This window comes from Mus pahari, chromosome 1, assembly GCF_900095145.1.
Source record: "Mus pahari chromosome 1, PAHARI_EIJ_v1.1, whole genome shotgun sequence".
NCBI lineage: Eukaryota > Metazoa > Chordata > Mammalia > Rodentia > Muridae > Mus > Mus pahari.
Window position 1 is genome coordinate 122,903,028 of NC_034590.1, and position 24,709 is coordinate 122,927,736.

At 42.7% G+C, this 24,709-nt stretch overlaps 1 protein-coding gene and 1 long non-coding RNA gene across 3 annotated transcripts in view; both read right to left on the reverse strand.

The window, feature by feature from the left end:
- The window catches only part of Ms4a18 (membrane spanning 4-domains A18), a 41,834-nt gene extending 26,273 nt beyond the window's left edge, over window positions 1–15,561 (reverse strand). For both annotated transcript variants that reach the window (XM_029545018.1, XM_029545016.1), the window contains exon 1: window positions 15,467–15,561. In XM_029545018.1, the coding sequence (XP_029400878.1) occupies window positions 15,467–15,475 (9 nt within the window). In that variant the 5' untranslated portion in view covers window positions 15,476–15,561. The remainder of the gene's footprint in view (window positions 1–15,466) is intronic.
- Window positions 15,562–19,805: 4,244 nt separating this feature from the next.
- On the reverse strand, window positions 19,806–22,210 carry LOC110323366. Its single transcript, XR_002380764.1, has 3 exons — window positions 22,026–22,210; window positions 20,476–20,589; window positions 19,806–20,291 (listed from the first exon to the last, which is right to left on the reverse strand). It is a non-coding gene; the product is annotated as an uncharacterized LOC110323366 (long non-coding RNA).
- Between the last annotated feature and the right edge of the window lie 2,499 nt (window positions 22,211–24,709).

Sequence of the window (24,709 nt, forward strand, 5' to 3'; positions counted from 1 at the left end):
GAAAGGCGCTGGATGCCAGGCGGACACCCCTCCTCGGTCGGGGAGGAAAGGTCTCTTTCTTTCTTCTTTCTTTCTTTCTTTCTTTCTTTCTTTCTTTCTTTCTTTCTTTCTTTCTTTCTTTCTTATCTTAGTCAGACAGTGATAGTTTATTGAACATACATCCCCAGATTGGTTGACTAGGGCCATGGCCCCAAGTTAAGATTCTATAAGGGTTTTAAACCCAAAATGCACAAAATCTGTGCCAAGTTATTTCATCAATCAGGATTTAGGGATGGGGGATTGCCTTAGGAACACATCTTTGTTGTACACATATTCTGCTCCCATTCATTGGGGTATTCAACTCTGGCAGGGGACTTTCCTTGTCTAATACTCATGTCTTGTCTTCTAGGATGGGACTTGTCTAACATTCATGTCTTAACTTGACAACCAGGATGTCAGTTACCCATGTACATGCCTCTTTCTGCCAAGTAGGATGTCAGTTCCCAGAGAGGTCTACTACTCAAAATGGAAGTCTTATTCCAAATAGTTTGTTATATTGGAGTATGTGTGTCTCTCTCTTGTTTTTCATTTTCTATTGGTTACTTTATTTATTTACATTTCAAATGTTATCCATCTTCCCAGTTTCCCCTCCACAAGCCACCTATTCGCTCCTCCCTCCCCCTGCCTTATGAGGGTGTTCCCCCACCTGCCCATCAACTCCTGCCTCAGTGCCCTAGTGTTCCCCTATCCTGGGTCATCAAGCCTCCACAAGACCAAGGGGCTCTCCTCCCAGTGATGCCAGATAAGTCCATCCTCTGCTACATATCGAACTGGAGCCATGGGTCCCTCCATGTGTACTCTTTGGTTGGTGGTTTAGTCCCTGGGTGCTTTGGGGGGTCTGGTTGGTTGATATTGTTTGTCCTAGGAGGTAACAAACCCCTTCAGCTCCTACAGTCCTTGCCCAAACTTTTCCATTGGAGTCCCTGCGCTCAGTCCAGTATTTGGCTGCTTGCATTCGCATCTGTATTGGTCAGGCTCTGGCAGAGCCTTTCAGGGCACAGCTATACCAGGCTCCTATCAGTAAGCACTTCTTGGCATCAGCAATAGTGTCTGGGTTTAGTGTCAGCAGATGGAATGGATCCCTAGGTAGTGCAGTCTCTGGGTGGCCTTTCCTTCAGTCTCTGCTCCACTTTTTGTCCCTGCATTTCCTTTTGACAGGAGGAATTCTGGATTAATATTTCGAGGTGAATGGGTGAACCCATCCCTCAACTGGGGGCTGTGCCTATCCACTGGATATGGTCTCTACAGGTTTTATCTCCCGTTTGTTGGGTATTTCGGCTAATGTCTTCCCTGTTGGGTCCTGGGAACCTCTTGGGTCCCTGGCATCTGGGACTTTCTAGTGGCTACTTCAGATCCTCCTGTGTCTCTTTTATGTGAGGGTTCATCCCAGGGGCAGTTTATATCATAACAGCTTATACACAGGGACAGAAAGTGCTGTTAGGTGCTTGCTCTGGCTCCAAGATTATTGTGGGTAACTAATCTACTGACTTCTATCATGATTGGTTTCCAAGGGCACAGAATACAACAGAAATATAATCAAACTTGGCATTAGAAAGTTTCCCCGTGGGCTGGTGAGATGGCTCAGTGGATAAGAGCACCCAACTACTCTTCCGAAGGTCTGGAGTTCAAATCCCAGCAACCACATGGTGGCTCACAACCATCCATAACAAGATATGATGCCCTCTTCTGGAGTGTCTGAGGACAGCTACAGTGTACTTTACATATAATAAATAAATAAATAAATCTTAAAAAAAAAAAAAAAAAAGAAAGTTTCCCCGTAACAGGATAAACACGTGACAAAGTTTTCTTACAATGACAGGCTAGCCAGGTAACTGTTACCCAGGCCTTAACATTTTACCTGGGTCCTAACACTTCCTAGATCATGTATGATACGCCTAGCAGTTCTGACAGATAAAAGGGTGTCTTTTATACAATTTTATTTTCCTCTTATCCAAGTGAAGTTTAACCTTGCTTCTCCTACCTTTATTGCCACCCACAGTTATGTAGCCTCTATTAGCTCCTGGTTGTTGATTGAACTTTATGAGACATAAGAATGTACTTGACAATAGCATGTGATAAAAGGAAAGTTGAGGGACTGAATCTAATAGAGACTGACAGGAAGTGAATGGGCTGTGTCTGATTCTTATCCAACATTCCAGTTCTTCAGGTCTAAAGGTGAAGGGTCATTTTCAAATATCTCTACTGAGTTTGAATATGATTGGTGCCCCCGGTGTCACAAGTGTCTACAGAGTATGAAGGTGGGACTCTTAGGAAGGGATTGGATTTTTAGGTCATTAGTGTAGGGCTCTTATGATTGAATTCTTGTGGCTTTATATGGAAAGGAAAAGAAAATGCACCCGCCCTACACACACTTCTGCCAATAAGCAATACAGTAAAGATACATTGCTTTCTTTCTTTTTTTTTCTTTTATTGGATATTTTCTTTGTTTACATTTCAAATGTTATCCCCTTTCCAGGTTTCTCCTTCAGAACCTTCCTTTTCCATCCTCCCTCCCCCTGCTTCTATGAGGGTGCTCTCCCACCCATCTACCCACTCCCACCTTCCTGCCCTGGCACTCCCCTACACTGGGTCATTGAACCTTCACCAGACCAAGGGCTGCTTCTCCCATTGATGTCCAACAAGGCCATCCTCTGCTGCATACATGACTGGAGCCATGGGTCCCTCCATGTGTACTCTTTGGTTGGTGGTTTAGCTCCCCCTGGGAGCTTTGGTGGGGGGTCTGGTTGGTTGATATTATTGTTCTTCCTATGGGGTTGCAAACCCCTTCAGCTCCTTCAGTCCTTTCTCTAAGTCCTCCATTGGGGACCCTATGATCAGTGGCTGCGAGCATTCACCTCTGTATATGTTAGGCTCTGGCAGAGCCTCTCAGGAGACAGCTCTATCAGGCTCCTGTCAGCAAGAACTTCTTGTCATCCACAGTAGTGTCTGGGTTTGGTGACTGTATATGGGATGGATTCCTCAGGTGGGGTGGTCTCTGGATTTCAGTCTCTGCTCCTCATTTTGTCTCCATATTTCCTCCTGTGAGTATTTTGTTTCCCCTTCTAAGAAGCACTGAAGCATCCACACTTTGGTCTTCCTTCATCTTGAGCTTCATATGGTCTGTAATTTGTATCTTGGGTATTCGAAGCTTTTGGGCTAATATCTACTTATCAGTGAGTGCATACCATTTGTGTTCTTTTGAGACTGGGTTGCCTCACTCAAGATGATATTTTCAAGTTTGATCCACTTGCCTGCAAATTTCATGAAGTCATTGTTTTTAATAGCTGAGTAGTATTCCATTGTGTAAATGTACCACATTTTCTATAGCCATTCTTCTGTTGAGGGACATCTGTTTTTTTCCAGCTTCTGGCTATTATAATTAAGGCTGCTATGAACATAGTGGAGCATATGTCATTATTACATATTGAAGCATCTTCTGGGTATATGCCCAGGGGTAGTATAGATGGATCCTCAGGAAGGACTATGTCCAGTTTTCTGAGGAACCACCAGACTGATTTCCAGAGTTGTTGTACCAGCTNGCAATCCCACCAGCAATGGAGAAGTGTTCCTCTTTCTCCACATCCTCACCAGCATCTGCTGTCACCTGAGTTTTTGATCTTAGCTGTTCTGACTGGTCTGAGATGGAATCTCAAGGTTGTTTTGATTTGCATTTCCCTGATAACTAAGGATGTTGCACATTTCTTTAGGTGCTTCTCAGCCATTCGAGTTTCCTCAGTTGAGAATTCTCTGTTTAGCTCTGTTCTCCATTTTTTAATAGGGTTATTTGGTTTTCTGAAGTGTAACTTCTTGAGTTCTTTTTATATATTGGATATTAGCCTTCTTTTGGATGTAGGATTGGTAAAGATCTTTTCCCAGTCTATTGGTTCCTGTTTTGTCCTATTGACAGTGTTCTTTGCCTTACAGAAGTTTTGTAATTTTATGAGGTCCCATTTGTGGATTGTTGATGTTAGAGCATAAGCCATTGGTGGTCTGTTCAGGAAAATTTCCCTTGTGCCCATATGTTCGAGGCTCTTCCCCATTTTCTCTTCTATTAGATTCACTGTATATAGTTTTATGTGGAGGTCCTTGATCCACTTGAACTTGATCTTTGTACAGGGAGATAAGAATGGATCAATTTTCATTCTATGTGTTGACCGACAATTGAACAAGCACCATTTGTTGAAAATACTGTCTTTTTTCCACTGGATGGTTTTTAGCTCCTTTTCAAAGATCAAGTGGCCATAGGTGTGTGGGTTCATTTCTGGGTCTTCAAGTCCACTGATCTACCTGCCTGAAACTGTACCAATACCATGCAGTTTTTATCACTATTGCTCTGTAGTACAGCTTGAGGTCAGGGATGGTGATTTCCTTAGAAGTTTTTATGTTGTTGAGAATAGTTTTCGAGATCCTGTTTTTTTTTGTTATTCCAAATAATTTTGAGAATTTCTCTTCCTAACTCTATGAAGAATTGGGTTGGAATTTTGATGGGGTTTCCTTTGAGTTTGTAGATTGCTTTCAGCAAGATGGCCATTTTTACTACATTAATCCTGCCAATCCATGAGCATGGGAGATCTTTCCATCGTCAGAGGTCTTCTATGATTTCTTTTATCAGAGACTTGAAGTGCTTGTCATACAGATCTTTCATTTGTTTGGTTAGAGTCACTCCAAGATATTTTATATTGTTTGTGACTATTGTGAACGGTATGATTTACCTAACTTCTTTCTCAGCCTGTTTATCCTTTGAGTATAGGAAGGCTACTGATTTGTTTGAATTAATTTTATATCCAGCCACTTTGCTGAAGTTGTTTATCAGGTTTAAGAGTTCTCTGATGGATTTTTTGGGGTCACTTAAGTATACTATCATATTGGCAAATAGTGATATTTTGACCTCTTCCTTTCCAATTTGTATCCCGTTGACCTCCTTTTGTTATCTAATTGCTCTAGCTAGAACTTCAAGTACTATATTGAATAGATAGGGAGAGAGTGGGCAGCCTTGTTTAGTCCCTGATTTTAGTGGGATTACTCCAAGTTTCTCTCCATTTAGTTTGATATTGTCTACTTACTGGCTTTCTTTTACTATGCTTAGGTATGGGCCTTGAATTCCTGATCTTCTAAGACTTTGATCATGATTGGATTTTGTCAAATGCTTTTTCAGCATCTAATGGCATGATCATGTGGATTTTTTTCTTTGAGTTTATGTAGTGGATTATGTTGATGGATTTCTGTATATTNAACCATCCCTGCATCCCTGAGATGAAGCCTACTTGATTGTGGTGAATAATTGTTTTGATGTGTTCTTGGATACGATTTGCAAGAATTTTATTGATTATTTTTGCATTGATGTTCATAAGGAAAATTGGTCTGAAGTTCTCTTTCTTTGTTGGGTCTTTGTGTGGTTTTGGTATCAGCATAACTGTAGTTTCATAGAACAGTAGTGTTCCTTCTGTTTCTATTTTGTGGAATTGTTCAAAGATTATTGGTATTAGGTCTTCTTTGAAGGTCTGATAGAATTCTGCACTAAGCCCATTTGGTCCTGGGCTTTTTTTTTTTTTTGGGAGAGTTTTAATGACTGCTTCTACTTCTTTAGGGGTTATGGGACTGTTTAGGTTGATTATTTGATCCTGATTTAACTTTGGTATTTGGTATCTGTCTAGAAAATTGTCCATTTCATCCAGATTTTCCAGTTTTATTGAATGTAGGCTTTTGTACTTGGATCTGATGATTTTTAAAATTTCCTCAGTTTCTATTGTTATATTTCCCTTTTCATTTCTGATTTCGTTAATTTGGATACTATCTCTGAGCCCTCTGGTTAGTCTATCTTGTTGATTTTCTTAAAGAACCAGCTCCTGGTTGTGTTGACTCTTTGTATAGTTCTTCTTCTTTCTACTTGGTTGATTTCAGTCCTGAGTTTGATTATTTACTGCTGTCTACTCCTTTTGAGTGTATTTGCTTCTTTTTGTTCTAGAGCTTTCAGGTGTGCTGTCAAGCTGCTAGTGTATGCTCTCTCCAGTTTCTTTTTGGAGGCACTCAGAGCTATGAGTTTTCCTCTCAGCACTGCTTTCATTGTGTCCCATAAGTTTGGGTTTGCTGTACCTTCATTTTCATTAAATTGTAAAAAGTTTTAAATTTCTTTCTTTATTTCTTCCTTGACCAAGTTATCATTGAGTAGAGTGTTGTTCATGTGTATGTGGGCTTTCTGTTGTTTTTGTTGTTATTGAAGAGCAGCCTTAGTCTGTGGAGATCTGATAGGATGCATGGGATTGCGTCAATCTACTTGTATCTGTTGAGACCTGTTTTGTGATCCATTATGTGGTCAGTTTTGGAGAAGGTACCACGAGGTGCTGAGAAGACAGTATATTCTTTTGTTTTAGGATGAAATGTTCTATTGATATCTGTTAAATCCATTTGTTTCATAACTTGTTAGTTTCACTGTATCTCTGTTTAGTTTCTGTTTCCATGATCTATCCATTGATGAGAGTGGGGTGTTAAAGTTTCCCACTATTATTGTGTGAGATGCAATGTGTGCTTTGAGTTTTAGTAAAGTTTCTTTTATGAATGTGGGTGCCCTTGCATTTGAAGCATAGATGTTCAGAATTGAGAGTTCTCCTTGGTAGATTTTTCCTTTGATGAGCATGAAGTGTTCTTTTTTATCTTTTTTGACAACTTTCGGTTGAAAGTAGATTTTATTCAATATTAGAATGGCTACTCCAGCTTGTTTCTTGGGACCATTTGCTTGGAATTTTTTTCTAGTTCTTTATACTGAGGTAGTGTCTGTCTTTGTCACTGAAGTGTGTTTCCTGTATGAAGCAAAATGCTGGGTCCTGTTTTGTATCCAGACTGTTAGTCTATGTCTTTTTATTGGGGAATTGAGTTTATTGATGTTAAGAGCTATTAAGAAATAGTGATTGCTACTTCCTGGTTTTTTTTGCTTTTTTTTTGTTGTTGTTGTTAGAGGTGGAATTGTGTTTGTGTGGCTATCTTCTTTTGGGTTTGTTGAAAGATTATTTTCTTGATTTTTCCAGGATGTAGTTTCCTTCCTTGTGTTGGAGTTTTCCATGTATCATCCTTTGTACGGCTGGATTTGTGACAAGATGCTGTGTAAATTTGGTTTTGTCATAGAGTATCTTGGTTTCTCTATATATGTTAATTGAGAGTTTTGCTGGATATAGTAGCCTGAACTGGCACTTATGTTCTCTTAGGGTCTGTATGACATCTGCCCAGGATCTTCTAGCTTTCATAATCTCTGGTGAGAAGCCTGGAGTAATTCTGATAGGTCTACCCTTTTATGTTACTTGACCTTTTTCCCTTACTGCTTTTAATATCCTTTCTTTGTTTTGTGCATTAGATGTTTTGACTGTTATGGGAGGAATTATTTTTTCTGGTCCGATATTTGGAGTTCTGTAGGCTTCTTGTATGTTCATGAGCATCTCTTTCTTTAGGTTAGGGAAGTTTTCTTCTATAATTTTGTTGAAGTTATTTACTGGCCCTTTAATTTGGGAATCTTTGCTCTCTTCTATACCTATTATCCTTAGGTTTGGTCTTCTCATTGTGTCCTGGATTTCCTGGATGTTTTGGGTTAGGAGTTTTTTTTATTTTGCATTTCCTTTGACTGTTGTGTCAATGTTTTCTATGATATCTTCTGCACCTTAGATTCTCTCTTCTATCTCTTTTATTCTGTTGGTGATGCTTGCATCTATGACTCCTGATCTCTTTCCTAGGTTTTCTATTTCCAGAGTGGTCTCCCTTTTTGATTTCTTTACTGTTTCTATTTCCATTTTCAGATCCTAGATGGTTTTGTTCAACTCCTTCACCTGTTTGTTTGTGTTTTTCTGTAATTCTTTAAGGGATTTCTGTGTTTCCTCTTTAAGGGCTTCTACCTGTTTACCTGTGTTCTCCTGTATTTCTTTAAGGGAGTTCTTTATGTCCTTCTTAAAGTCCTCTATCATCATCATGAGATGTGATTTTAAATGAGAGTCTTACATTTCTGGTGTGTTAGGGTATCCAGGGCTTGCTGTGGTGGGAGAAGTGGTTTCTGATAATGCCAGGTAGTCTTGGTTTATGTTGCTTATATTCTTGCCCTTGCCTCTCATCATCTGTTTATCTCTGGTGTTAACTGGTCTTGCTGTCTCTGACTATGGCTTGTCCCTCTTTCAAGCCTGTGTGTCAGTACTCCTGGAAGACCAGTTCTCCCCAGGAAGTATTTGGGTATGGAGAGCTGTGGCACAGTGCCTGCTCTGGGGCACAAATGGAAACTGAAAGGATCCTGTCCCTGGCTGTTCCTTGGTTCCTGTGTCCTGATGGCTCTGGGTGGGTCCCTCTTGGGCCAGGAATTTGAGCAGAAGTGGTGGTATTACTTGTACTCACAGGTGTATCAGCACTCTTGGGAGACCAGCTCTGTCCTTGTGGTAGTTGGGTATGGAGAGTTGTGGCACAGGGTCAGCTCTGGGTGCAGATGGAAACTGGAAGCTCTTTCTTTCTTTCTTTCTTTCTTTCTTTCTTTCTTTCTTTCTTTCTTTCTTTAATTACATATTTGGTGATCATAACAAACAACAACACTTGAACCAACCAACCAACCAACCAACCATCCAAAAAACCTAGACTCCTATTTGAAACCTTGAGAAATGCCCTATCTAGATGTTCTTTTTGATTTAGTCCACTCAGTAGAGTTGCTACAGGATGGTGTAGGCTGACATACATCACAGCATACATCTTTGTATTGGAAGATGTTTGTCTTAGTCAACCAAGTTCCTGAGGTAACTAATTATAGAAAGATAAAGATTGTTCATTTACAGTTTTGGAGATTCCACTTCAAGACTTGTTGGGGCCTCCCAGCTCTCAGTCACCACTAGATCACCTGCAGTGATAATCTTCAGATCTGCCAAGCTTGCCTTACTGTTTATACTAATCACTGTCTTTCAAAGCCCAGCCCCCTGCAGTCGCTAAGATCCACCTGCAGTGATAATCTTCAGATCTGCCAGAGCTGCTCTACTGTCCACTGTCCTTCAAAGTGTCTCCATCACCTGCTGAGAAGACCAGTTGATGTCCCAGAGACAACATCCTTTGGACCGCCTATGGACACTCACCTGTGCCTGCAAAGACTGGGGCTGGGGACTGGGGTTTTTCCCAGCTATATAAACTGAGCTGCCTTCATTAAACCTCGGGCTTCGATCAGAACACCTTTTGTCCTGGCCCCATTTCTCTTGTCATCTATTCCCTTTCAGCCCAGCCTGCCTTTCAGGATGAGCCAGACTGACCGGACCAGAGTGAGTTACTGCTGGCAGAAACTCACAAAGACTAGGTGAGAACATTCACTCAGGCTCTTTGTTGGCATGCCACAAGGCAATGGTAGAGAACATATGGTGATTCTGTGAAGCAGAAAAAAGGGACCAAGGCCCCCAAATTTAATTTGAGGCCATACCACCAATAAGGTAAATATCTTTCATAACACCCAGATGTTTATTTATTTATTTATTTATTTATTTATTTATTTATTTATTTAATGTATATGAGTACACTTGTAGCTGTCTTCACGCCAGAAGAGGGAGTTGAATTCCATTAGAGATGGTTGTGAGCCACCGTGTGTTTGCTGGGGATTGAACTCAGGACCTCTGGAAGAGCAGTCAGTGCTCCTAGCCCCTGAGCCATCTCTAGCTTAAGGCCTAGCTCTTAAAGGTTCCTGAATCTGCCAACAATGTCAACCTGAGGATTAAGTCTTTGATAGTGTCCTTCTGAGGTATCTAAATGATGGAAGTGCTCAAAATGGGATAAAATGATTTGCAGTGCTTTCTTGAGTTGCACTCTGAATGGCAGCAGAATAGCCAGAAGGCTTAGTACAAGACAGAGGGGAAAATATAATTATTGTTGTGGTTTGAGCTAGAATGTCCCCCATAGGCTCATATGTTTGAATGCTTGTTCCAGTTAGTGGAGCTGCTTGGGAATGATTAGGGGTGGCCTCTTTGGAGGATGTATTTAACTGGGGGTAGGCCTTGAAGTTTTAAAAAGCCCCATCAGGCCCAGCCTCTCTGTCTCTGCTTGCAACTTGCAGATTAGTGTGAGAACTCGGCTACTGCTGTAGTGTGCTACGCTGCCATGCTCTCTACCACCATGTCTAAGCCTCTAAAACTGTAAGCAAGCTTCCAATGAAAGGGTTTCTTTATAAGGTACCTTGGTCATAGTGTCATCTTTCAGCAATAGAACGGTAACTAAGACAAACACATAATTCCCCTCCTTCCCTTCTGTTCCTCTAACCTGTCTCATGTATCCTTGATCCCCAGCTCTCTCTCAAATTCATGGCCTTCTTTTCTCAAATTGCTTTGCACATGTGCCAAAGAGCTGTATGTCTGGACAATATGGTAGGTTTATTTCTTTATTTATTTTGGCTTGGAGAGTTCTCCACATTGATTTCCAGAGTGGCTAGACTAGCTCCTAATCCCACTGATAGAAATGAGCTTTCCTTTGTTCCAAAGTTCTCTCCAACATTTATGTATTAATTTACTAGTGCATTTATTTATTATTTATTTATTTTCAGTTGTCTTGTTAATCTTTGGCATTCTGATTGGAATAAGATAAAATTTCAAAGTTATTTTAAGTTGCATTTCCCTAGTTGGTAGGGATGATGAGCAATTTTATAAATATTTCTTAGCCATTTTATTCTTCTTTTGAGAGCTCTCTGTTTAGATTCCAAGCTCACTTTTTTTTTAATGATCTGGTTGATTTTTTTTCTTTTTCACTCTTTAGTTTTTGAATTTCTGATAAACTCTGGATATTCATCTTCTGTCAGATGTATAGCTAGCAAAGATTGACTCCCATTCTGTGGGCTCTCAAAGTCATAGAAGCTTTTTAGTTTTATGAGGTCCCACAGGCTGATTATTGGCTTCAATTCCTGGTCAAATGCACACCCCTCCCCCCAACTTCTTTCTCAGGGGTGAGGCCAAATACTTGTCTACCAGTCTGCTAGGTGGTGCTGAAATTGTAAATTCAGGACTAGTTTTCAAGGATATTTAAGAACAAATATCTAGACTATGCTACCTGTAAGATCATGAAATTGTCTGAGTTTTGTGCTTTTGTTAGTTCTCAAGTGAAATATTGTTAAGTCTTGGCTTTTCTCCTGAAACCTTTCTTCGCCACCCCATCCCACCCCCTATTGTATAGGACTATCTGACCCAAATCTTCAGGGGTTCACCTGAGCCAGTTTACAAAAGATATCAAAGTTGGGCTTGTTGACGTTAGAACTTCCCTCTTTGCAGAAGGGGTGGGGAGGGTCATAGGGCCCTTATATGAGTCCCCAGACACTACTCCCAACGACTTGTACTAAGATATACTCTTTTTTACATTTGGCCTCAGAGCCTAGGGAACAGGCTTCATCTATGAGGCCATGGGGAGTCAGCATTCAGCCTGGGTACAGACCTTCCTGCGCAGCTGCTATAAGGCCACAGGTGGTCCTGTCAGGAACCTCTTACCCACTGCTCTGTAAGTAAGCCCAATAAACTCACTAGTTACTTGGAATGGACATTCATGAAATATTACCTTAGTTTATCATTAGGACTTTAGAAGGAGAGGTAGACATTGACACTTCTTTCAGGAAAGAAATTTTATTTTTCAAAATTATTTTATGTGAGTAAGCGTGTGTGTGTGTGTGTGTGTGTGTGTGTGTGTGTGTGTGTGTGTGTGTATGTGTGTGTGTGGTGTGGTGTATCTGAGAGTATATATGTATACCACATGCACTCTGGAGCCTATGGAGTGGAAGGGTCCAAAATTTACTGAAGAAAGACTCCAGACTCAGATAGTATATGAAACCAAAGAACATTTACTCTGCAGAAAGAACTAGAATGTTAAGGTTACCATCATTTCAGAATGGCATCACAAAGACATTGAAACCCCCTTATGGGCTGGTGAGATGGCTCAGTAGGTAAGAGCACCTGACTGCTCTTCCAAAGGTCCTGAGTTCAAATCCCAGCAACCACATGGTGGCTCACAACCATCCGTAACGAGATCTGGCGCCCTCTTCTGGAGTGTCTGAAGACAGCTACAGTGTACTTACATATAATAAATAAATAAATCTTAAAAAAAAAAGAAACCCCCTTATAACAGAACAGCTTAATTGTTTCTGAGATAACAATAGACTTCTAAAACCTAGGGCACATTCCAAGGGGTTACAAAAACTATTAACTGAAGGTCATAAAGATGTATACCACAGGTACAAAAGCAGGGGATAAGTTATTGACTGGGCTTATCTGTATAAAACTTCAAGGACAGCTTAGTTATGGTCTTTAACATTCCACGAACCTGTAAGCTAGTAACAAATAATGAATGTTTAGCTAGATAATTATTCCTAGTGGATATGCATATGGTCATTTTGTTATAAATCTCTTATTCAATTTATGACCTGAACTTATGTGCAAATGTGTAGTAAACGTTTTGCCATGTGAACACACACTCTGAAAGTTGTACAAGTGCCAAGAACAAGGAGAGAGATAGGCCTTCCTCCTCTTCTCTTCCCGATACTTAGTTAGAGAAGTGCAATTCCCTGCCAAGAGAGCCCACGGAGATAGAACAAAGGCTTCTGTACCCGGCTTCTGGTTGATTTGCATGCTATACCAGAGACTGCAACTTCTCACCTCAGAGCAACCCAGACAATCAGATCGGCTGTAGAAGCAAAGTACCTTACACTTAGAATGGATAGCAAACAGTTTCTGAGTAGAGACAAAAATGGAATAAAAAGGACTCTTCATGAGGAGTTATAGATGGATATAGTTATTTATTTACATTTCAAATGCTATCCTGAAGGTTCCCTATACCTTCCCTTCGCCCCTGCTCCCCTACCCACCCACTCCCACTTCTTGACCCTGGCATTCCCCTGTACTGGGGCATATAAAGTTTGTAAGGCCAATGGGCCTTTCTTCCCAATGATGGCCGAATAGGCCATCTTCTGCTACGTATGCATCTAGAGACATGAGCTCTGGGGGTACTGGTTAGTTCATATTGTTGTTCCACCTACAGGAAAACACTGCTAAACAGATAGAACTCCCTTACTTTCTATAGTTAAGCTCTAAAACCATAGAATGTCTCTGCTCATCAAAGCCCACTGCGATTGGAGGATGGGACAGGCTTTCTCCTAATGAGCCCTTTCTAATCTCCTGTTAGAAGGCCTTCCTGTGCTCTAGTCAAGATCCGCTGCACTCACTCTCATCAGTGTTGGGAACCTCTTCCCTCATCCCTCTCTCCCATAACCCTGGTGGCTTTAGCAAAGTAGCTCTGGGACTCCCAGGTAGGGCTGCCCCTTGCCACCCACGGAAGAGTGGGTCAGAGGCTTAGATGCCCACCCAGGGATGAGTGGAAGGTAGATAGCAGCCCTTCTATGCCTGACTGACCAGAACATAGGTGGAACTCTGGTGGGGTGTGGGTCTTCCCCTTCCCCAGGGCATCCCCTGGGCCCCCTTTTTAGTTCCCAACAGTTGGCATTGATCTTCCATGTTAGGTGTCATTATTCAGGCAATGCTTTGGTCGTTTGCCCAGGTCGAGAGGTGTGGTCCGGAGTTGGTGAGACAGTGAAAGTGTTCTGTGTTGGTAGTGAACAGTGTTTGTACTGGGTATAAGAACACAGAAGAAAGTGACATAGAGGGGAAAGAGGCCTGAGTGTCACGAGGGAAGAGGTCTGTGGAAAAAGTCTCCTGGTGGAACGGAGACTGTCCCCAGTGATGAGTAGTTTTACTGATCCTGTTGTACACTTTTACTGTTTCTCTGAGCCTCCAGATGAAGCCAGGCCCTGAGACAATCTGCTCACCTGTGACAGTGGAATTTTGAGGGGGTTAGGAGGAGAAAGTGAGGCTTCCTTTTGGCTGGTGAAAAAGAGCCAGTAAAGTGATTCCTAAACTGAACTAACTCAGCAGAGGAGGAAACCAGGGGACTATAAGCCTGGTAGGCAGGAAGAGACTGGGAGGGCCCTTTAAAGCCATGAAACCATTGGAGATATGTGGATAGCTGTATGTCTGTATGTCATCATCTTCTGAGGTGAGTTGGTGTTAGCAATGCCTTGATAGATAGGGAATTAGAAGAAAGACAGAGAACAGATTTCAAGTGCAATGATGAAAAATCTCCACAAGAGGCATACTCAGGCAACTGGACTCTCACTGCTAGACTGGAAATCCACCTGCAATGGCTCTCAGTAAGAGCCAACGATCTGAAGGCTGCTTGTAACTGACTCGAGGTAAAGATGAACGGCAGAGGATAACAAAGCTCGATATGAATTGATGCTTTTCGATTACTCCCTCCTGTCCCAAAGCTGATAAAGCTAAAAGGCGAACTGATTGTAACACATAATAATTATTCTGTCTTAAACACAATTTTGAGTTCTAGGCTATGCAATGAAACTTCTAACTGATTACGAGTTAAAACAAATAGTAAGGTTATTTGTTTCCTCTTTGGTTGGTTTGAAAAGGTAAAGTGTCACTTATGTGCCTAAGGCACATGCCTGAAAGGCATGGATCTTAAATCCGAATCTTACTCTGAAATGAAAAGACGAACTTGGTGGTGGTGTGGTAGTAGTGAGGGCAGCCAACGGAGCTTTTATTTGTTTTCTTCTCAGTGTATCCAGGCTGAACAAATCCTATTTTCACGAGTGTCTCTTTAATTGACACCTTGAAGATATTAATCTAGCTTATTAGAGCTATTTGGGCCCAGGTGTATACCCTAAAACTGTAACTATGTCACCTGAGAGGAGACCACATTTGTACCCTTCAAAATAAAAAGTAAAAAGCAAAGGCCCTAGGTGCCTGCTTCTATTTTCCTAGTGTGCCTGTTGTGCACTTTATTAAGTGTGCAGTGTCTCCTCTTTTCTCACCATCTTAGCAGCTACCAAGATCCACACAGCTTGCCATCTTGCCTTGTGACTTTTTTCTTTCTTTCTAACATCAGTAAATTTCTCTTGAGTCTCTAGAGTTCTCTTTTGAATCAGCTTTAAAGTTCTGTGGGTGTGCATGTGTGTGTGCGTGCGCACTCCTGTGTTTTTGGATGCATGGAGAGGATTGTAATGTGTGGTGTGTGAGCATGTTTCTGTGTGTGTGTGGGGCAAGCTTTAGGAGAGGGGTGAGGAGCGGTGACTCAGAAGAGGCTGTGGCTGGTCGTGCAGGTGGAAGGATTTCAATTGCAGGGAACACAGAGTTCACATCACAACTTCTAGAGCAAGATCCCGCTCCCATCAAGCCACCAGTCTCTCTCCTTTCCTACATTCAGACCATAATTCAGCTCTGTGGACACAGGGGGATATTGACCCTGCAAAGAAATCATTGTTTCCCATGGAAAACTTATACAAGGTTTCAAATCAGATGCATGCATCCACTCTTCCTAAGGCCAGCAAACTGAACTACACCCCCCCCCCCCAAGGGCAGTCAACCCACTGAGACTTTTCCTTATAAATCAAGAGACTTACAGTAGACATCCTGAAGTTGGCTTTCTCTGATCCCCTGCTTGGCTCTTTCCGTCCTTAGGAGTTTAGGATAAAGCAGGAGTTTAGGAAGCTGACTAGGAAGCAATGCCTGCATCACAGAACACAAACTAAAGGAGCTAGGAAGTTCTTTATATAGTGAACGTTTATATAATGATCCCGGGGGCAAAATGAAACAACTTGCTTAACTGCCTTCTTTGGTTAATCAGTTTTAGTTAACCTCTAACTTATTTATGGCTTTGAGGTTCAGTTTTGTTTTTCTCTAACAGAAGCATTTAAAGGAAATGCCCCAGTTGTGTTTCACCAGCTTTTCCCCTCCTTCCCTTTCCTGTTTATACCAAAGCTACTTATCTCATTGGTTTTGTTTCCTCGAGACATTTTGAGCCTCTCATGAGATGGCTCAGTTGAATTTGATCCCTGAGATCTGTATGGTTGAGGGAGATAACTGACTCTCAAAAGTGACCTTTTGATAGTCACACATGTGCCAAGGCAGATGCCCCCTATGTGTGAAAAATAAGTAAATGAAGTATACATGTGCACACACAGGCAACACATAAATAAATGCCATTTATCTATCTATCTATCTATCTATCTATCTATCTATCTATCTATCTATCTATCTATCTGTGGAAATCTTATTTATTTTTATTTTATGTGTACAAGCATTTGCTCAACTGTATGTCTGTGCCCCATGGGCATACAGTGTTCTTGGAGGCCAGAAGAAGGCACTGATCTTCCTGAGACTGGAGTTACAGGCTGTTGTGAGTTACCATGTAGATGCTGGAAATCAAACCTGGGTCCTCTGGAAGAGCAGCCAGTGCTTGTAACTATTAGGCCATTTCTCCAGCCCCAGCTTCTATTTTTTTTTTTTTTTTTTTTTTTTTTTGAGACAGGGTTTCTCTGTATAGCCCTGGCTGTCCTGGAACTCACTTTGTAGACCAGGCTGGCCTCGAACTCAGAAATCCACCTGCCTCTGCCTCCCAAGTGCTGGGATTAAAGGCGTGCACCACCACTGCCTGGCCAGCTTCTACTTTTGAAGCAAAATTTAGAAGCTTTGCGCAGAAGGATAAGCCTACAACATTTACAAAAAATAAAAAAACACCTCATAAATTTATTGAACAGTGCCAGTTATTACAGCTATTCTTATTGATGTACAAGCTTATGCCATATATATGACAAAAGGATATAATAAGACTAGGGTTCCAAATGACGAGACTGTCCAAATGACAGGTAAAGCAGACAAAAGCCTGAAATATAAACAAGAGACAAATCTCTCTCTCTCTCTCTCTCTCTCTCTCTCTCTCTCTCTTAGCAAAACATCTCAGTATAAATCTCTGGTGAACTACAGAAAGATGGAATGCCATCAATTAAGCACATATTTAAGTTAAAATGTCAGAAGACAACAGGCAGCAACTTATGGTTCAGGTTGCCTTGTATTTTCCCCAGGTTTCCAACAGACAAATACTGTACAGGGTGCACACATAAGTTCTTAAACAGCCATCGTATGCACTCACTAGACACTTCCTGAGTTCAAGGCCAGCCTGGTCTACAAAGTGAGTTCCAGGACAGCCAGGGCTATACAGAGAAACCCTGTCTCGGAAAAAAAAAAAAAGAGTCAAGCAGTTTAACAACTGCCTTTCCTAGTATCCTTATGTCTTGCTAGTCCCGGTAGCAAAATTAGATGTTATAATCCCAAAAGGAATAACAGTGTTTACAACAAAATGTATTACTGGGGGCCATAACGGAAACCGGGAGGGAGGGAAGAGAAAGAGCTAGAGAGCCCTGCGGCCAGAGCACAGAGAGGCCTGCGGAGGTGGCGGAGGTGGCTGCAGCGGCAGCGGCAGCGGTGCGCTGGGCGGACCAGTCTTTCCCAGCCCTGCGGCACTCCGAGCTGTGAGCCCTGCGCCCCGGGTGCATGGCCAGGGCCTGGAGGGGCGGGCGATCCGGGAGGTCGCAGCCCGCGGCTGCTGCCGGCTGAGCTTGAGCAGTTCGGTGGTCCCGCCCAGGGCCGGCAGCAGGGAAGGCAGCGGGGACACATGGCTCGCCACCTTGCACGACAAGGCCTTCACCAAGAAGTTGGACCAGTGGGGTGGAGCAGCTGAACTAGTGTAAGCAGCTGAAGGAGAACCAAGTGCAGATGCTGTGCACGAAGGCTAGGCATCGATGTATAAATACAAAACACCGTTAGGAATCATTTATTTATTTATTTATTTGCCAGTCGTGTTTGGTTCTACCCTAGGTCTCTGGGAGGTCCAGCCTCAGGGTCCTGCTCATCAAGGCTGTGTTAAACATGGTGTGGATCACATAGTGTGTGTCTCAAGTTGGACCAGTCATTAGTTGGCCACTCCCACAAGTTCTGTGCCACCATTACCCCAGCACATCTTGCAGGCAGGACAGATTGTAGATTGAGGATTTTGTGGCTGGGCTGGTATTCCAGTCCCATTACTGGAAGCCTGGCCTGGTTACAGAAGGTGAACAATTCCGGTTTCCTGTCCTCCATTACTAGTCTTCACTAGTTTCCACTACACGAGGTTCCCACATCCCTGCCAAGTGCTCTCCAATTCCAGTCTTCTCTTCCTGTATTCTTTCCCTTCATCCTTCTTCCCCAGTCCAATTCCTCCTATTCCCATCTTCACCACCCTCAGCCTACCCGCAGAATCTATTCTATTTCTCCTTTCCAGGGAGGTCCATGCAACCTCTAAAGAGCCCTCCTTGTTACTTAGCCTCTTTGGGTCTGTGAATTGTAGCTTGATTATCATTTAATTAACACTAATATCCACTAATAAGTGAGTACATACTGTTGGTATTTTGTCTGGACTCCATCCCCACAGTTACCTGGCAATGGCCAGGTAGGCCTGACCTTCTATAAAAGGGGCTTCTTGCCCCTCCTCTCTCTTACTCCTGCCTCTCTCCCTTGCCTCTTGCCCCCTTGCTCCCCCCCTCTCCTCATTCCCTTCCCCCCTCTCTCCACGTGGTCATGGCTGGCCTCTTCTTCTCTACTCTCTTCCTCTCTCTGCCTTTCTCTGCCTCTGCTACCCTCTTAACTCCCCTCCCCATGCCCTGAATAAACTCTATTCTATACTATACCCTCATGTGGCTGGTCCCTCAGGGGAAGGGATGCCTTGGCATGGGCCCGACAAGGCACCCTCTTCCCCCATACCTCACTGCACCCCATAGGATATATTCTTGTATCTCTTTATCTTTTTATACTCACAACACATACCATATTTGTCTTTCTGGGTCTGGATTACCTTCCTCAGGACATCTTTTATTATTATTATTATTATTATTAATTTTTTTCTAGTTCCATCCATTTGTCTGCAAATTTCATGTCCTTTTAAAAAACAGCTGAGTAAAATACTCCACTGTGTAAATGTAGCCCATTTTCTTTATTTAGAGAAAGGTCTGCGTGATCCACTCAGAAGGGGTAGGTAGGGGGAGGAGCCTTCAGCAGGCGGTCTGCTACAGAGCTAGAGGTAAGTCTTGGGAATTGATTTTGAAGGAGCTGAGGGAGGGGTGAAGACTTGCCTGCTTCCCTGGCTGCAGTTACATCCTGTTATCTTCATGACAAGAGGTGTCCTCTAAAAATTTCTGCTGAAGAAAGTTCTTTTTGTTTACAGCAGTTTCCCTTCCTTTGATGTTCTCCCACCACACTCCCACCCAACTTAAACCATCCTATAAAAATCTAAACTCTCAAGCCCAGTATAGCAGAACATACCTTTAAGTCAGGAGGCAGAGGCAGTCAGATCTCAGAGTTCGAAGTCAGCCTGGTCTACAAAGCAAGTTCCAAGGCAGCCAGGGCTATACAGAGAAACCCTGTCACAAAACAAAACAAAACAGAGCAAATCAAAACAACTCCCATAAACTGTTCTCCCTTCTCCTGGAGATAGTTCTGCGGTTCACACTTGAATAGAGTTTTGTTCTTTATCTTCTGTGCTGCTCCAGTGGTCCTGCTGTCTCATAAACTTTACAAGAACAGCATTTAACTGTTCCCTCGGATCCTTTCTCTCCCTAGAGCCCTTCCAAATACTGGGCTCCTTATTAAAAGGAAGATCCTATTCATAGCCTTAAATGACCCAGTGATATGTTGCTCCCTTAACCAGCTTGGCTCTTTATCTTCCTTATCTCTTACTTATACCGACACCAGACAGAATAAGACACATGCATCAGTGTGTCCCTTCTTTCCCTCCCTCATGCTGTTGCGTGTAAGGGGAAACTGCCTACATGGTATCTCTGTGGAAGCCAAAAGTGTCTGTAAGTCAAGGACTGCATCACAACACCCACTGTTCCCCACTTCTCTTCTATGAGTAGAGCCTCACACATATCAAGTGCACAATCCAAATTTATTATGTGACTGAATGATAACAAGTAAAAGTGGATGACTTGGTAGTTTTTCTATCTCACAAGTTCACAAGCAGAAAAACAAGCATACGGTATGTATATTAAACCATGCTCACGGATGTTAACACCACACAATGTTTGACTCCCATCTTAAATTTCCATTTTCTCAGTGGAGATAAAGAATTTTGTGGTATTGGGGTTCAATCAAGTCCTAATACAGGCAAGGCAAGTGTCTACTTCTGAGCTCCACCTATACCTCCGAATACTCGCACTGTGAGAGATAGCTCCCTCAGTCTTCTAGGAAAGGAAGAAGCGGATGATGCACATCTGGAAGGAAGAGGACTTATTTTGGCCTCTAGTTTTGTTTCTTTAAAGGCTGGATCTCTCTTAAATGATCCAGTGGGCGGCTTTTTCCACTTGAGTTTTCCAGTGTGTTTGTTATGACGACTTGGGTCTGGTATATATGTACCTAGGGAACATAGGAACAGCAAGGCTTAGTAATAAGGATGCAAAAAGGATGTGCAAACCTGTAGGACTCAGACACTGTGTGATTCCTCCTTACTCTAGGTAGGAAGCCAAAACCAGGAAGTCCCTTCTAGAGACTACCGTCATAGGAAACATATTTCCACCCACCAGAGAGCCCCAGGACTCACGTCATTGGCTTGCTGGCAGGAGACGTTAACAACATTCTTAGAAGACATATATGCCAGGTATTGTTGCATCAGGCAGATGATGATCACACCACCAAAGATAAATATCATAGGGATCTGGAAGCAGGTCAGATGGAGAGGACGTGAATGCTGACCTGAAATGCCTGAGTTTGAACTGTGGCTTTGCATTGGACCACCTTTATGGCTTTGGTAATTCTCCTATTCTCTTTCAAGTTTATGGGTAAAAAGTCTCTCTGAGTCTTTGGGTGTCTCCAGGGTAGATGAAAAAGAATGGTTACTTTACTCCCTTACAGCCAGTGCCTCTGTAAAGAAGAACCATAGCTGAGGTAAGCACCTTGGTAGGTTGCTCAGAGAGAGGCAGGAAGCCCTAAGGGTGTGTTTTTGTACTGGGAAAAAGAAAAGACTGGGAGCTTGTTACCTTCTAGAAAGAGATTGCCCACAGTCTGACAACTCGTCAGACTACTTTGCAGAAGGGTCTGGAGCTGAGCCAGTGATGGTGAGTAAGGCCACAACTTGATTAGAAGTTCTTCGCTCTGCATACCTCTGGCTCTGTATTTAAACTCCATGTTAGGAACTGAGTCATAAGCCCGGGGGGGGGGGGGGGGCAGGCGGGGGGGGGGGTGTTGGGTTAGGGGGGGGGGAGTCACTGAACCCCTTTGCTTTGCTTCTCAATGAAGTCACAATGAATTAATCTTTTCTACCTTCTACTCTTTATTTGTTTAGTTGGCTCATTAAGGACTGGGTAGATGACTCTGGATTGTTTGAGCCTGGACTCTGACCTTGACAATTCTAGCTGCAGTCTGGAGCAAAACAGAGAGACCTCTCTGGGTAAGAGTAGGATGTGCGGTCATGGACAAGAACAGACAGAAAAGTGAGATGGTTAAAAGTTAGAGGGGGAAGGCGAAGCTAACATGGAGAGAGCAGGGCCTGTATCAAATGATTTTTCAAGGGCAGAGGAAAATTCCAACTACATATAGGGTGCCTCATCTTCAGAAGAGGGTACAAACTCCTGCCATTGCTCTGAGCATTTAGAGAAAGCTAGATCATTAAAAAGTCTGCTGGGCTGGAACAGAGCTATTTTAAAAGGGGAAGGAATTAAGGCCTCTTTGCATTGAGAAAAAGTCAGTGAAGTGATCCACAAGTGAGGAGAAAATCAGGAAGAACTTACACAGGAGGAGTCAGGAGAAACTTATGCTTAAGTTCTTTGCTCAGTTCTTTCCAGATATTTCCGTGTGTGTGTGTGTGTGTGTGTGTGTGTGTGTGTGTGTGTGTGTGTATCCCGCAGCACCTGGCTGGCCTACCTAGTGCTGTCTCCTCTCTACATCCCAGGCTTAGAATTGAGTTCTGTGGTGTCAGACAGTAGATATCCACCCCACAAGAACTCTATTTTCCTGGAAAAACAGACTCAGAAATAATAACAAACTAAATACAAGCTTTCAAAGATGGAAGGTGACACTCACTCTTGGGATGAGTCCTTTTACGGGCCTTCTTACCCACCATAGATTTTCCCTTGCAGATCAAGAGGTACTTACCGTAGACATCTTGCAGCTCTGGTTGTCTGATAGACTCCTGCTGATCTATTCTGTGGGTTTTTATATAAAGTTTGAGAATGTCAGTTTCACTTTCCCTTTGAACTGCTTTGGGACAACTATTTGCTAAGCAGGAGTGGACCGACCTCCCCGCCCCCCAGTCTTAGAGAAGCTTGTGCAATTAGTTGGCCAATCCCACAAACAGGAAGATCTGCAAACACAGCCCCAAGCAGCTTTTTTCCACTTGGGAAATTCCTTGCTTGAAACACAGTATAGTGTTGCCTGAGACAACTGCTTCATCCTTGGCTATGGAAATAAGCAGATGTGATATGTCAATGCCTTAAAGCAAATGCTGATTTTTTTTTTTTTTTGTAAGAGTAACATGATTACATGGGTCAGTGGATATTCTTCAGGGCTCTCTAGGGTGTGGCTTCAGGGCAGGACACACCACTCTCATCAATGGATAGATTCTGGAAACAGAAACTAAACAGAGACACAGTGAAACTAACAGAAGTTATGAAACAAATGGATTTAACAGATATCCATAGAACATTTCATCCTAAAACAAAAGGATATACCTTCTTCTCAGCACCTCATGGTACCTTCTCCAAAATTGACCATATAATCGGTCACCAAACAGGCTTTAGCAGATACAAAAATATTGAAATAATCCCATGCACCCTATCAGATCACCATGTACTAGGGCTGATCTTCAATAACAACACAAATAATAGAAAAACACACATACATGTGGAAGCTGAACAACAATCTACTCAATGATAACTTGGTCAAGGAAGAAATAAAGACGTTTTAGAGTTTAGTGAAAATGTTAGGAGACTATTAATGACTGTTTCTATTTCTTTAGGGGATATGGGGCTGTCTACTCCTCTTGGGTGAATTTGCTTCCTTTTGTTCTAGAGCTTTCAGGTGTTCTGTCAAGGTGACAGTGTATGCTCAATCCAACTTCTTTTTGGAGGCACTCAGGGCTATGAGTTTTCCTCTTAGGACTGTCTTCATTGTATCCCATAAGTTTGGGTATGTTGTGGCTTCATTTTCATTAAACTCTAAAAAGTCTTTAATTTCTTTCTTTAATTCATCCTTGATCAAGGAATCATTGAGTAGAGTGTTGTTGAGTTTCCACGTGAGTGTTGTCTTTCTATTATTTATGCTGTTATTGNAGATCAGCCTTAGTCCGTGGTGATCTGATAGGATGCATGGGATAATTTCAATATTTTTGTATCTGTGGAGGCCTGTTTTGTGACCANGGCTACACAGAGAAACCCTGTCTTGGAAAAACTAAAACTAAAAAAAAAAAGTAACATGAGTACATGGGTCAGTGGATATTCTTCAGGGCTTTCTAGGGTGTGGCTTCAGGGCAGGACACATAGGATCACACTCAAGCGTGCATCTCCTGTGTTTGCATTTTCATCGTGGGTTATAGGTTAAAGAATTAGCAGATGTGAACACAAGGAGAGTTCACTGTTATACTGCCAGAAGCCAGAGGCTAGGAGAAGCCTGGAGGAGACTCCTCCCAGTCCTCCCAAAGGATGGAGCCTTGCTGACACCCTGAACTCAGACTTCCTGCCTCCAGAAGCAAGGGACAATACATTTAATAAGCTCTCCTGTTTGTGCCACCTTGTTATCAGATCCCTAAAAAGCTCATAGACTGTCTGTGAAAACTCTTGTGTAGTGACAGGGAAACAGTCATTGCTGGCACAGCCAGCTGACTGGTCAGATTGGGATTAATGGAGGTGACATGGAAATAAAAGGAAGAGGAGGCAATCCTCCACAGAGGCAGAAGGCCCTGCTCTCCATAGGGTGTGGTCCTTTGAAGTGAGACTAACCCCCACCCCCCCAAGGTTCATAAATTTAAATGCTTGGTTCCTGGTTCGGAACTGTTTGGGAAGAATTAGGGGGTGTAGCTTTGTTGGAGGAGGTGTGTCCCACTGTGCACATTCTCTCTCTTATTCCCTCTCTCCCTTCCCCTGATCCTCTCTCCTCTTCCTCCTCCAGAAGTACACTCTTAACTACTGCTCCAGTGCCATGTCTGCCTGCCTGATGCCATGCTTCCCATTATGATGATTGAAGACTGTAACTCTCTGAAACTGTGGACCTCCAAATTAATTAATTAATTAATTAATCAGTTAATTAATTAAAATCAGTAGCCTTGGTCATGTGTCTCTTCAGAGCAATAAGAAAACAAAACAAAACAATGAAGACAGGTGGAGGTTATCAAGTTGACAGGTAGCAGGTCAAGAGACCTGTCACTCAACATTGTCCCTTGCCTGGTTGTGTCATAGAGAACTGGCACTGGCTCTCTCTTCTAGGTACCTTGGTCTCCTTGCATGCTTGTGGCTTTCTTCTGGCTTCCCTTTTCTTCCTAATTTAGGTCTCAGTGGTGCCTCTGCAGAGCTGCCTCCCATGCTCTTCCCACATGATCAGGGAGGGCAGTTAGCCTTCACTTTCACCCTCTACACTCTGGCCAGACACTGCGATCAGAGAGGATGCCTGTGCCTGTCTCAGAATCTTGTTCCCTCCGAATGTTCTGTCCTGAGTACCCACAGATCTGTTTTATGTCCTTGAACCACAGTTATCATACATGTTCTACATCTTCTCATTAGCCTTTGAGCACTTAGGAGTGGGACCTGGTCGCCACCTGCATGGGCAGATACTTGCTGGTTGTGTAA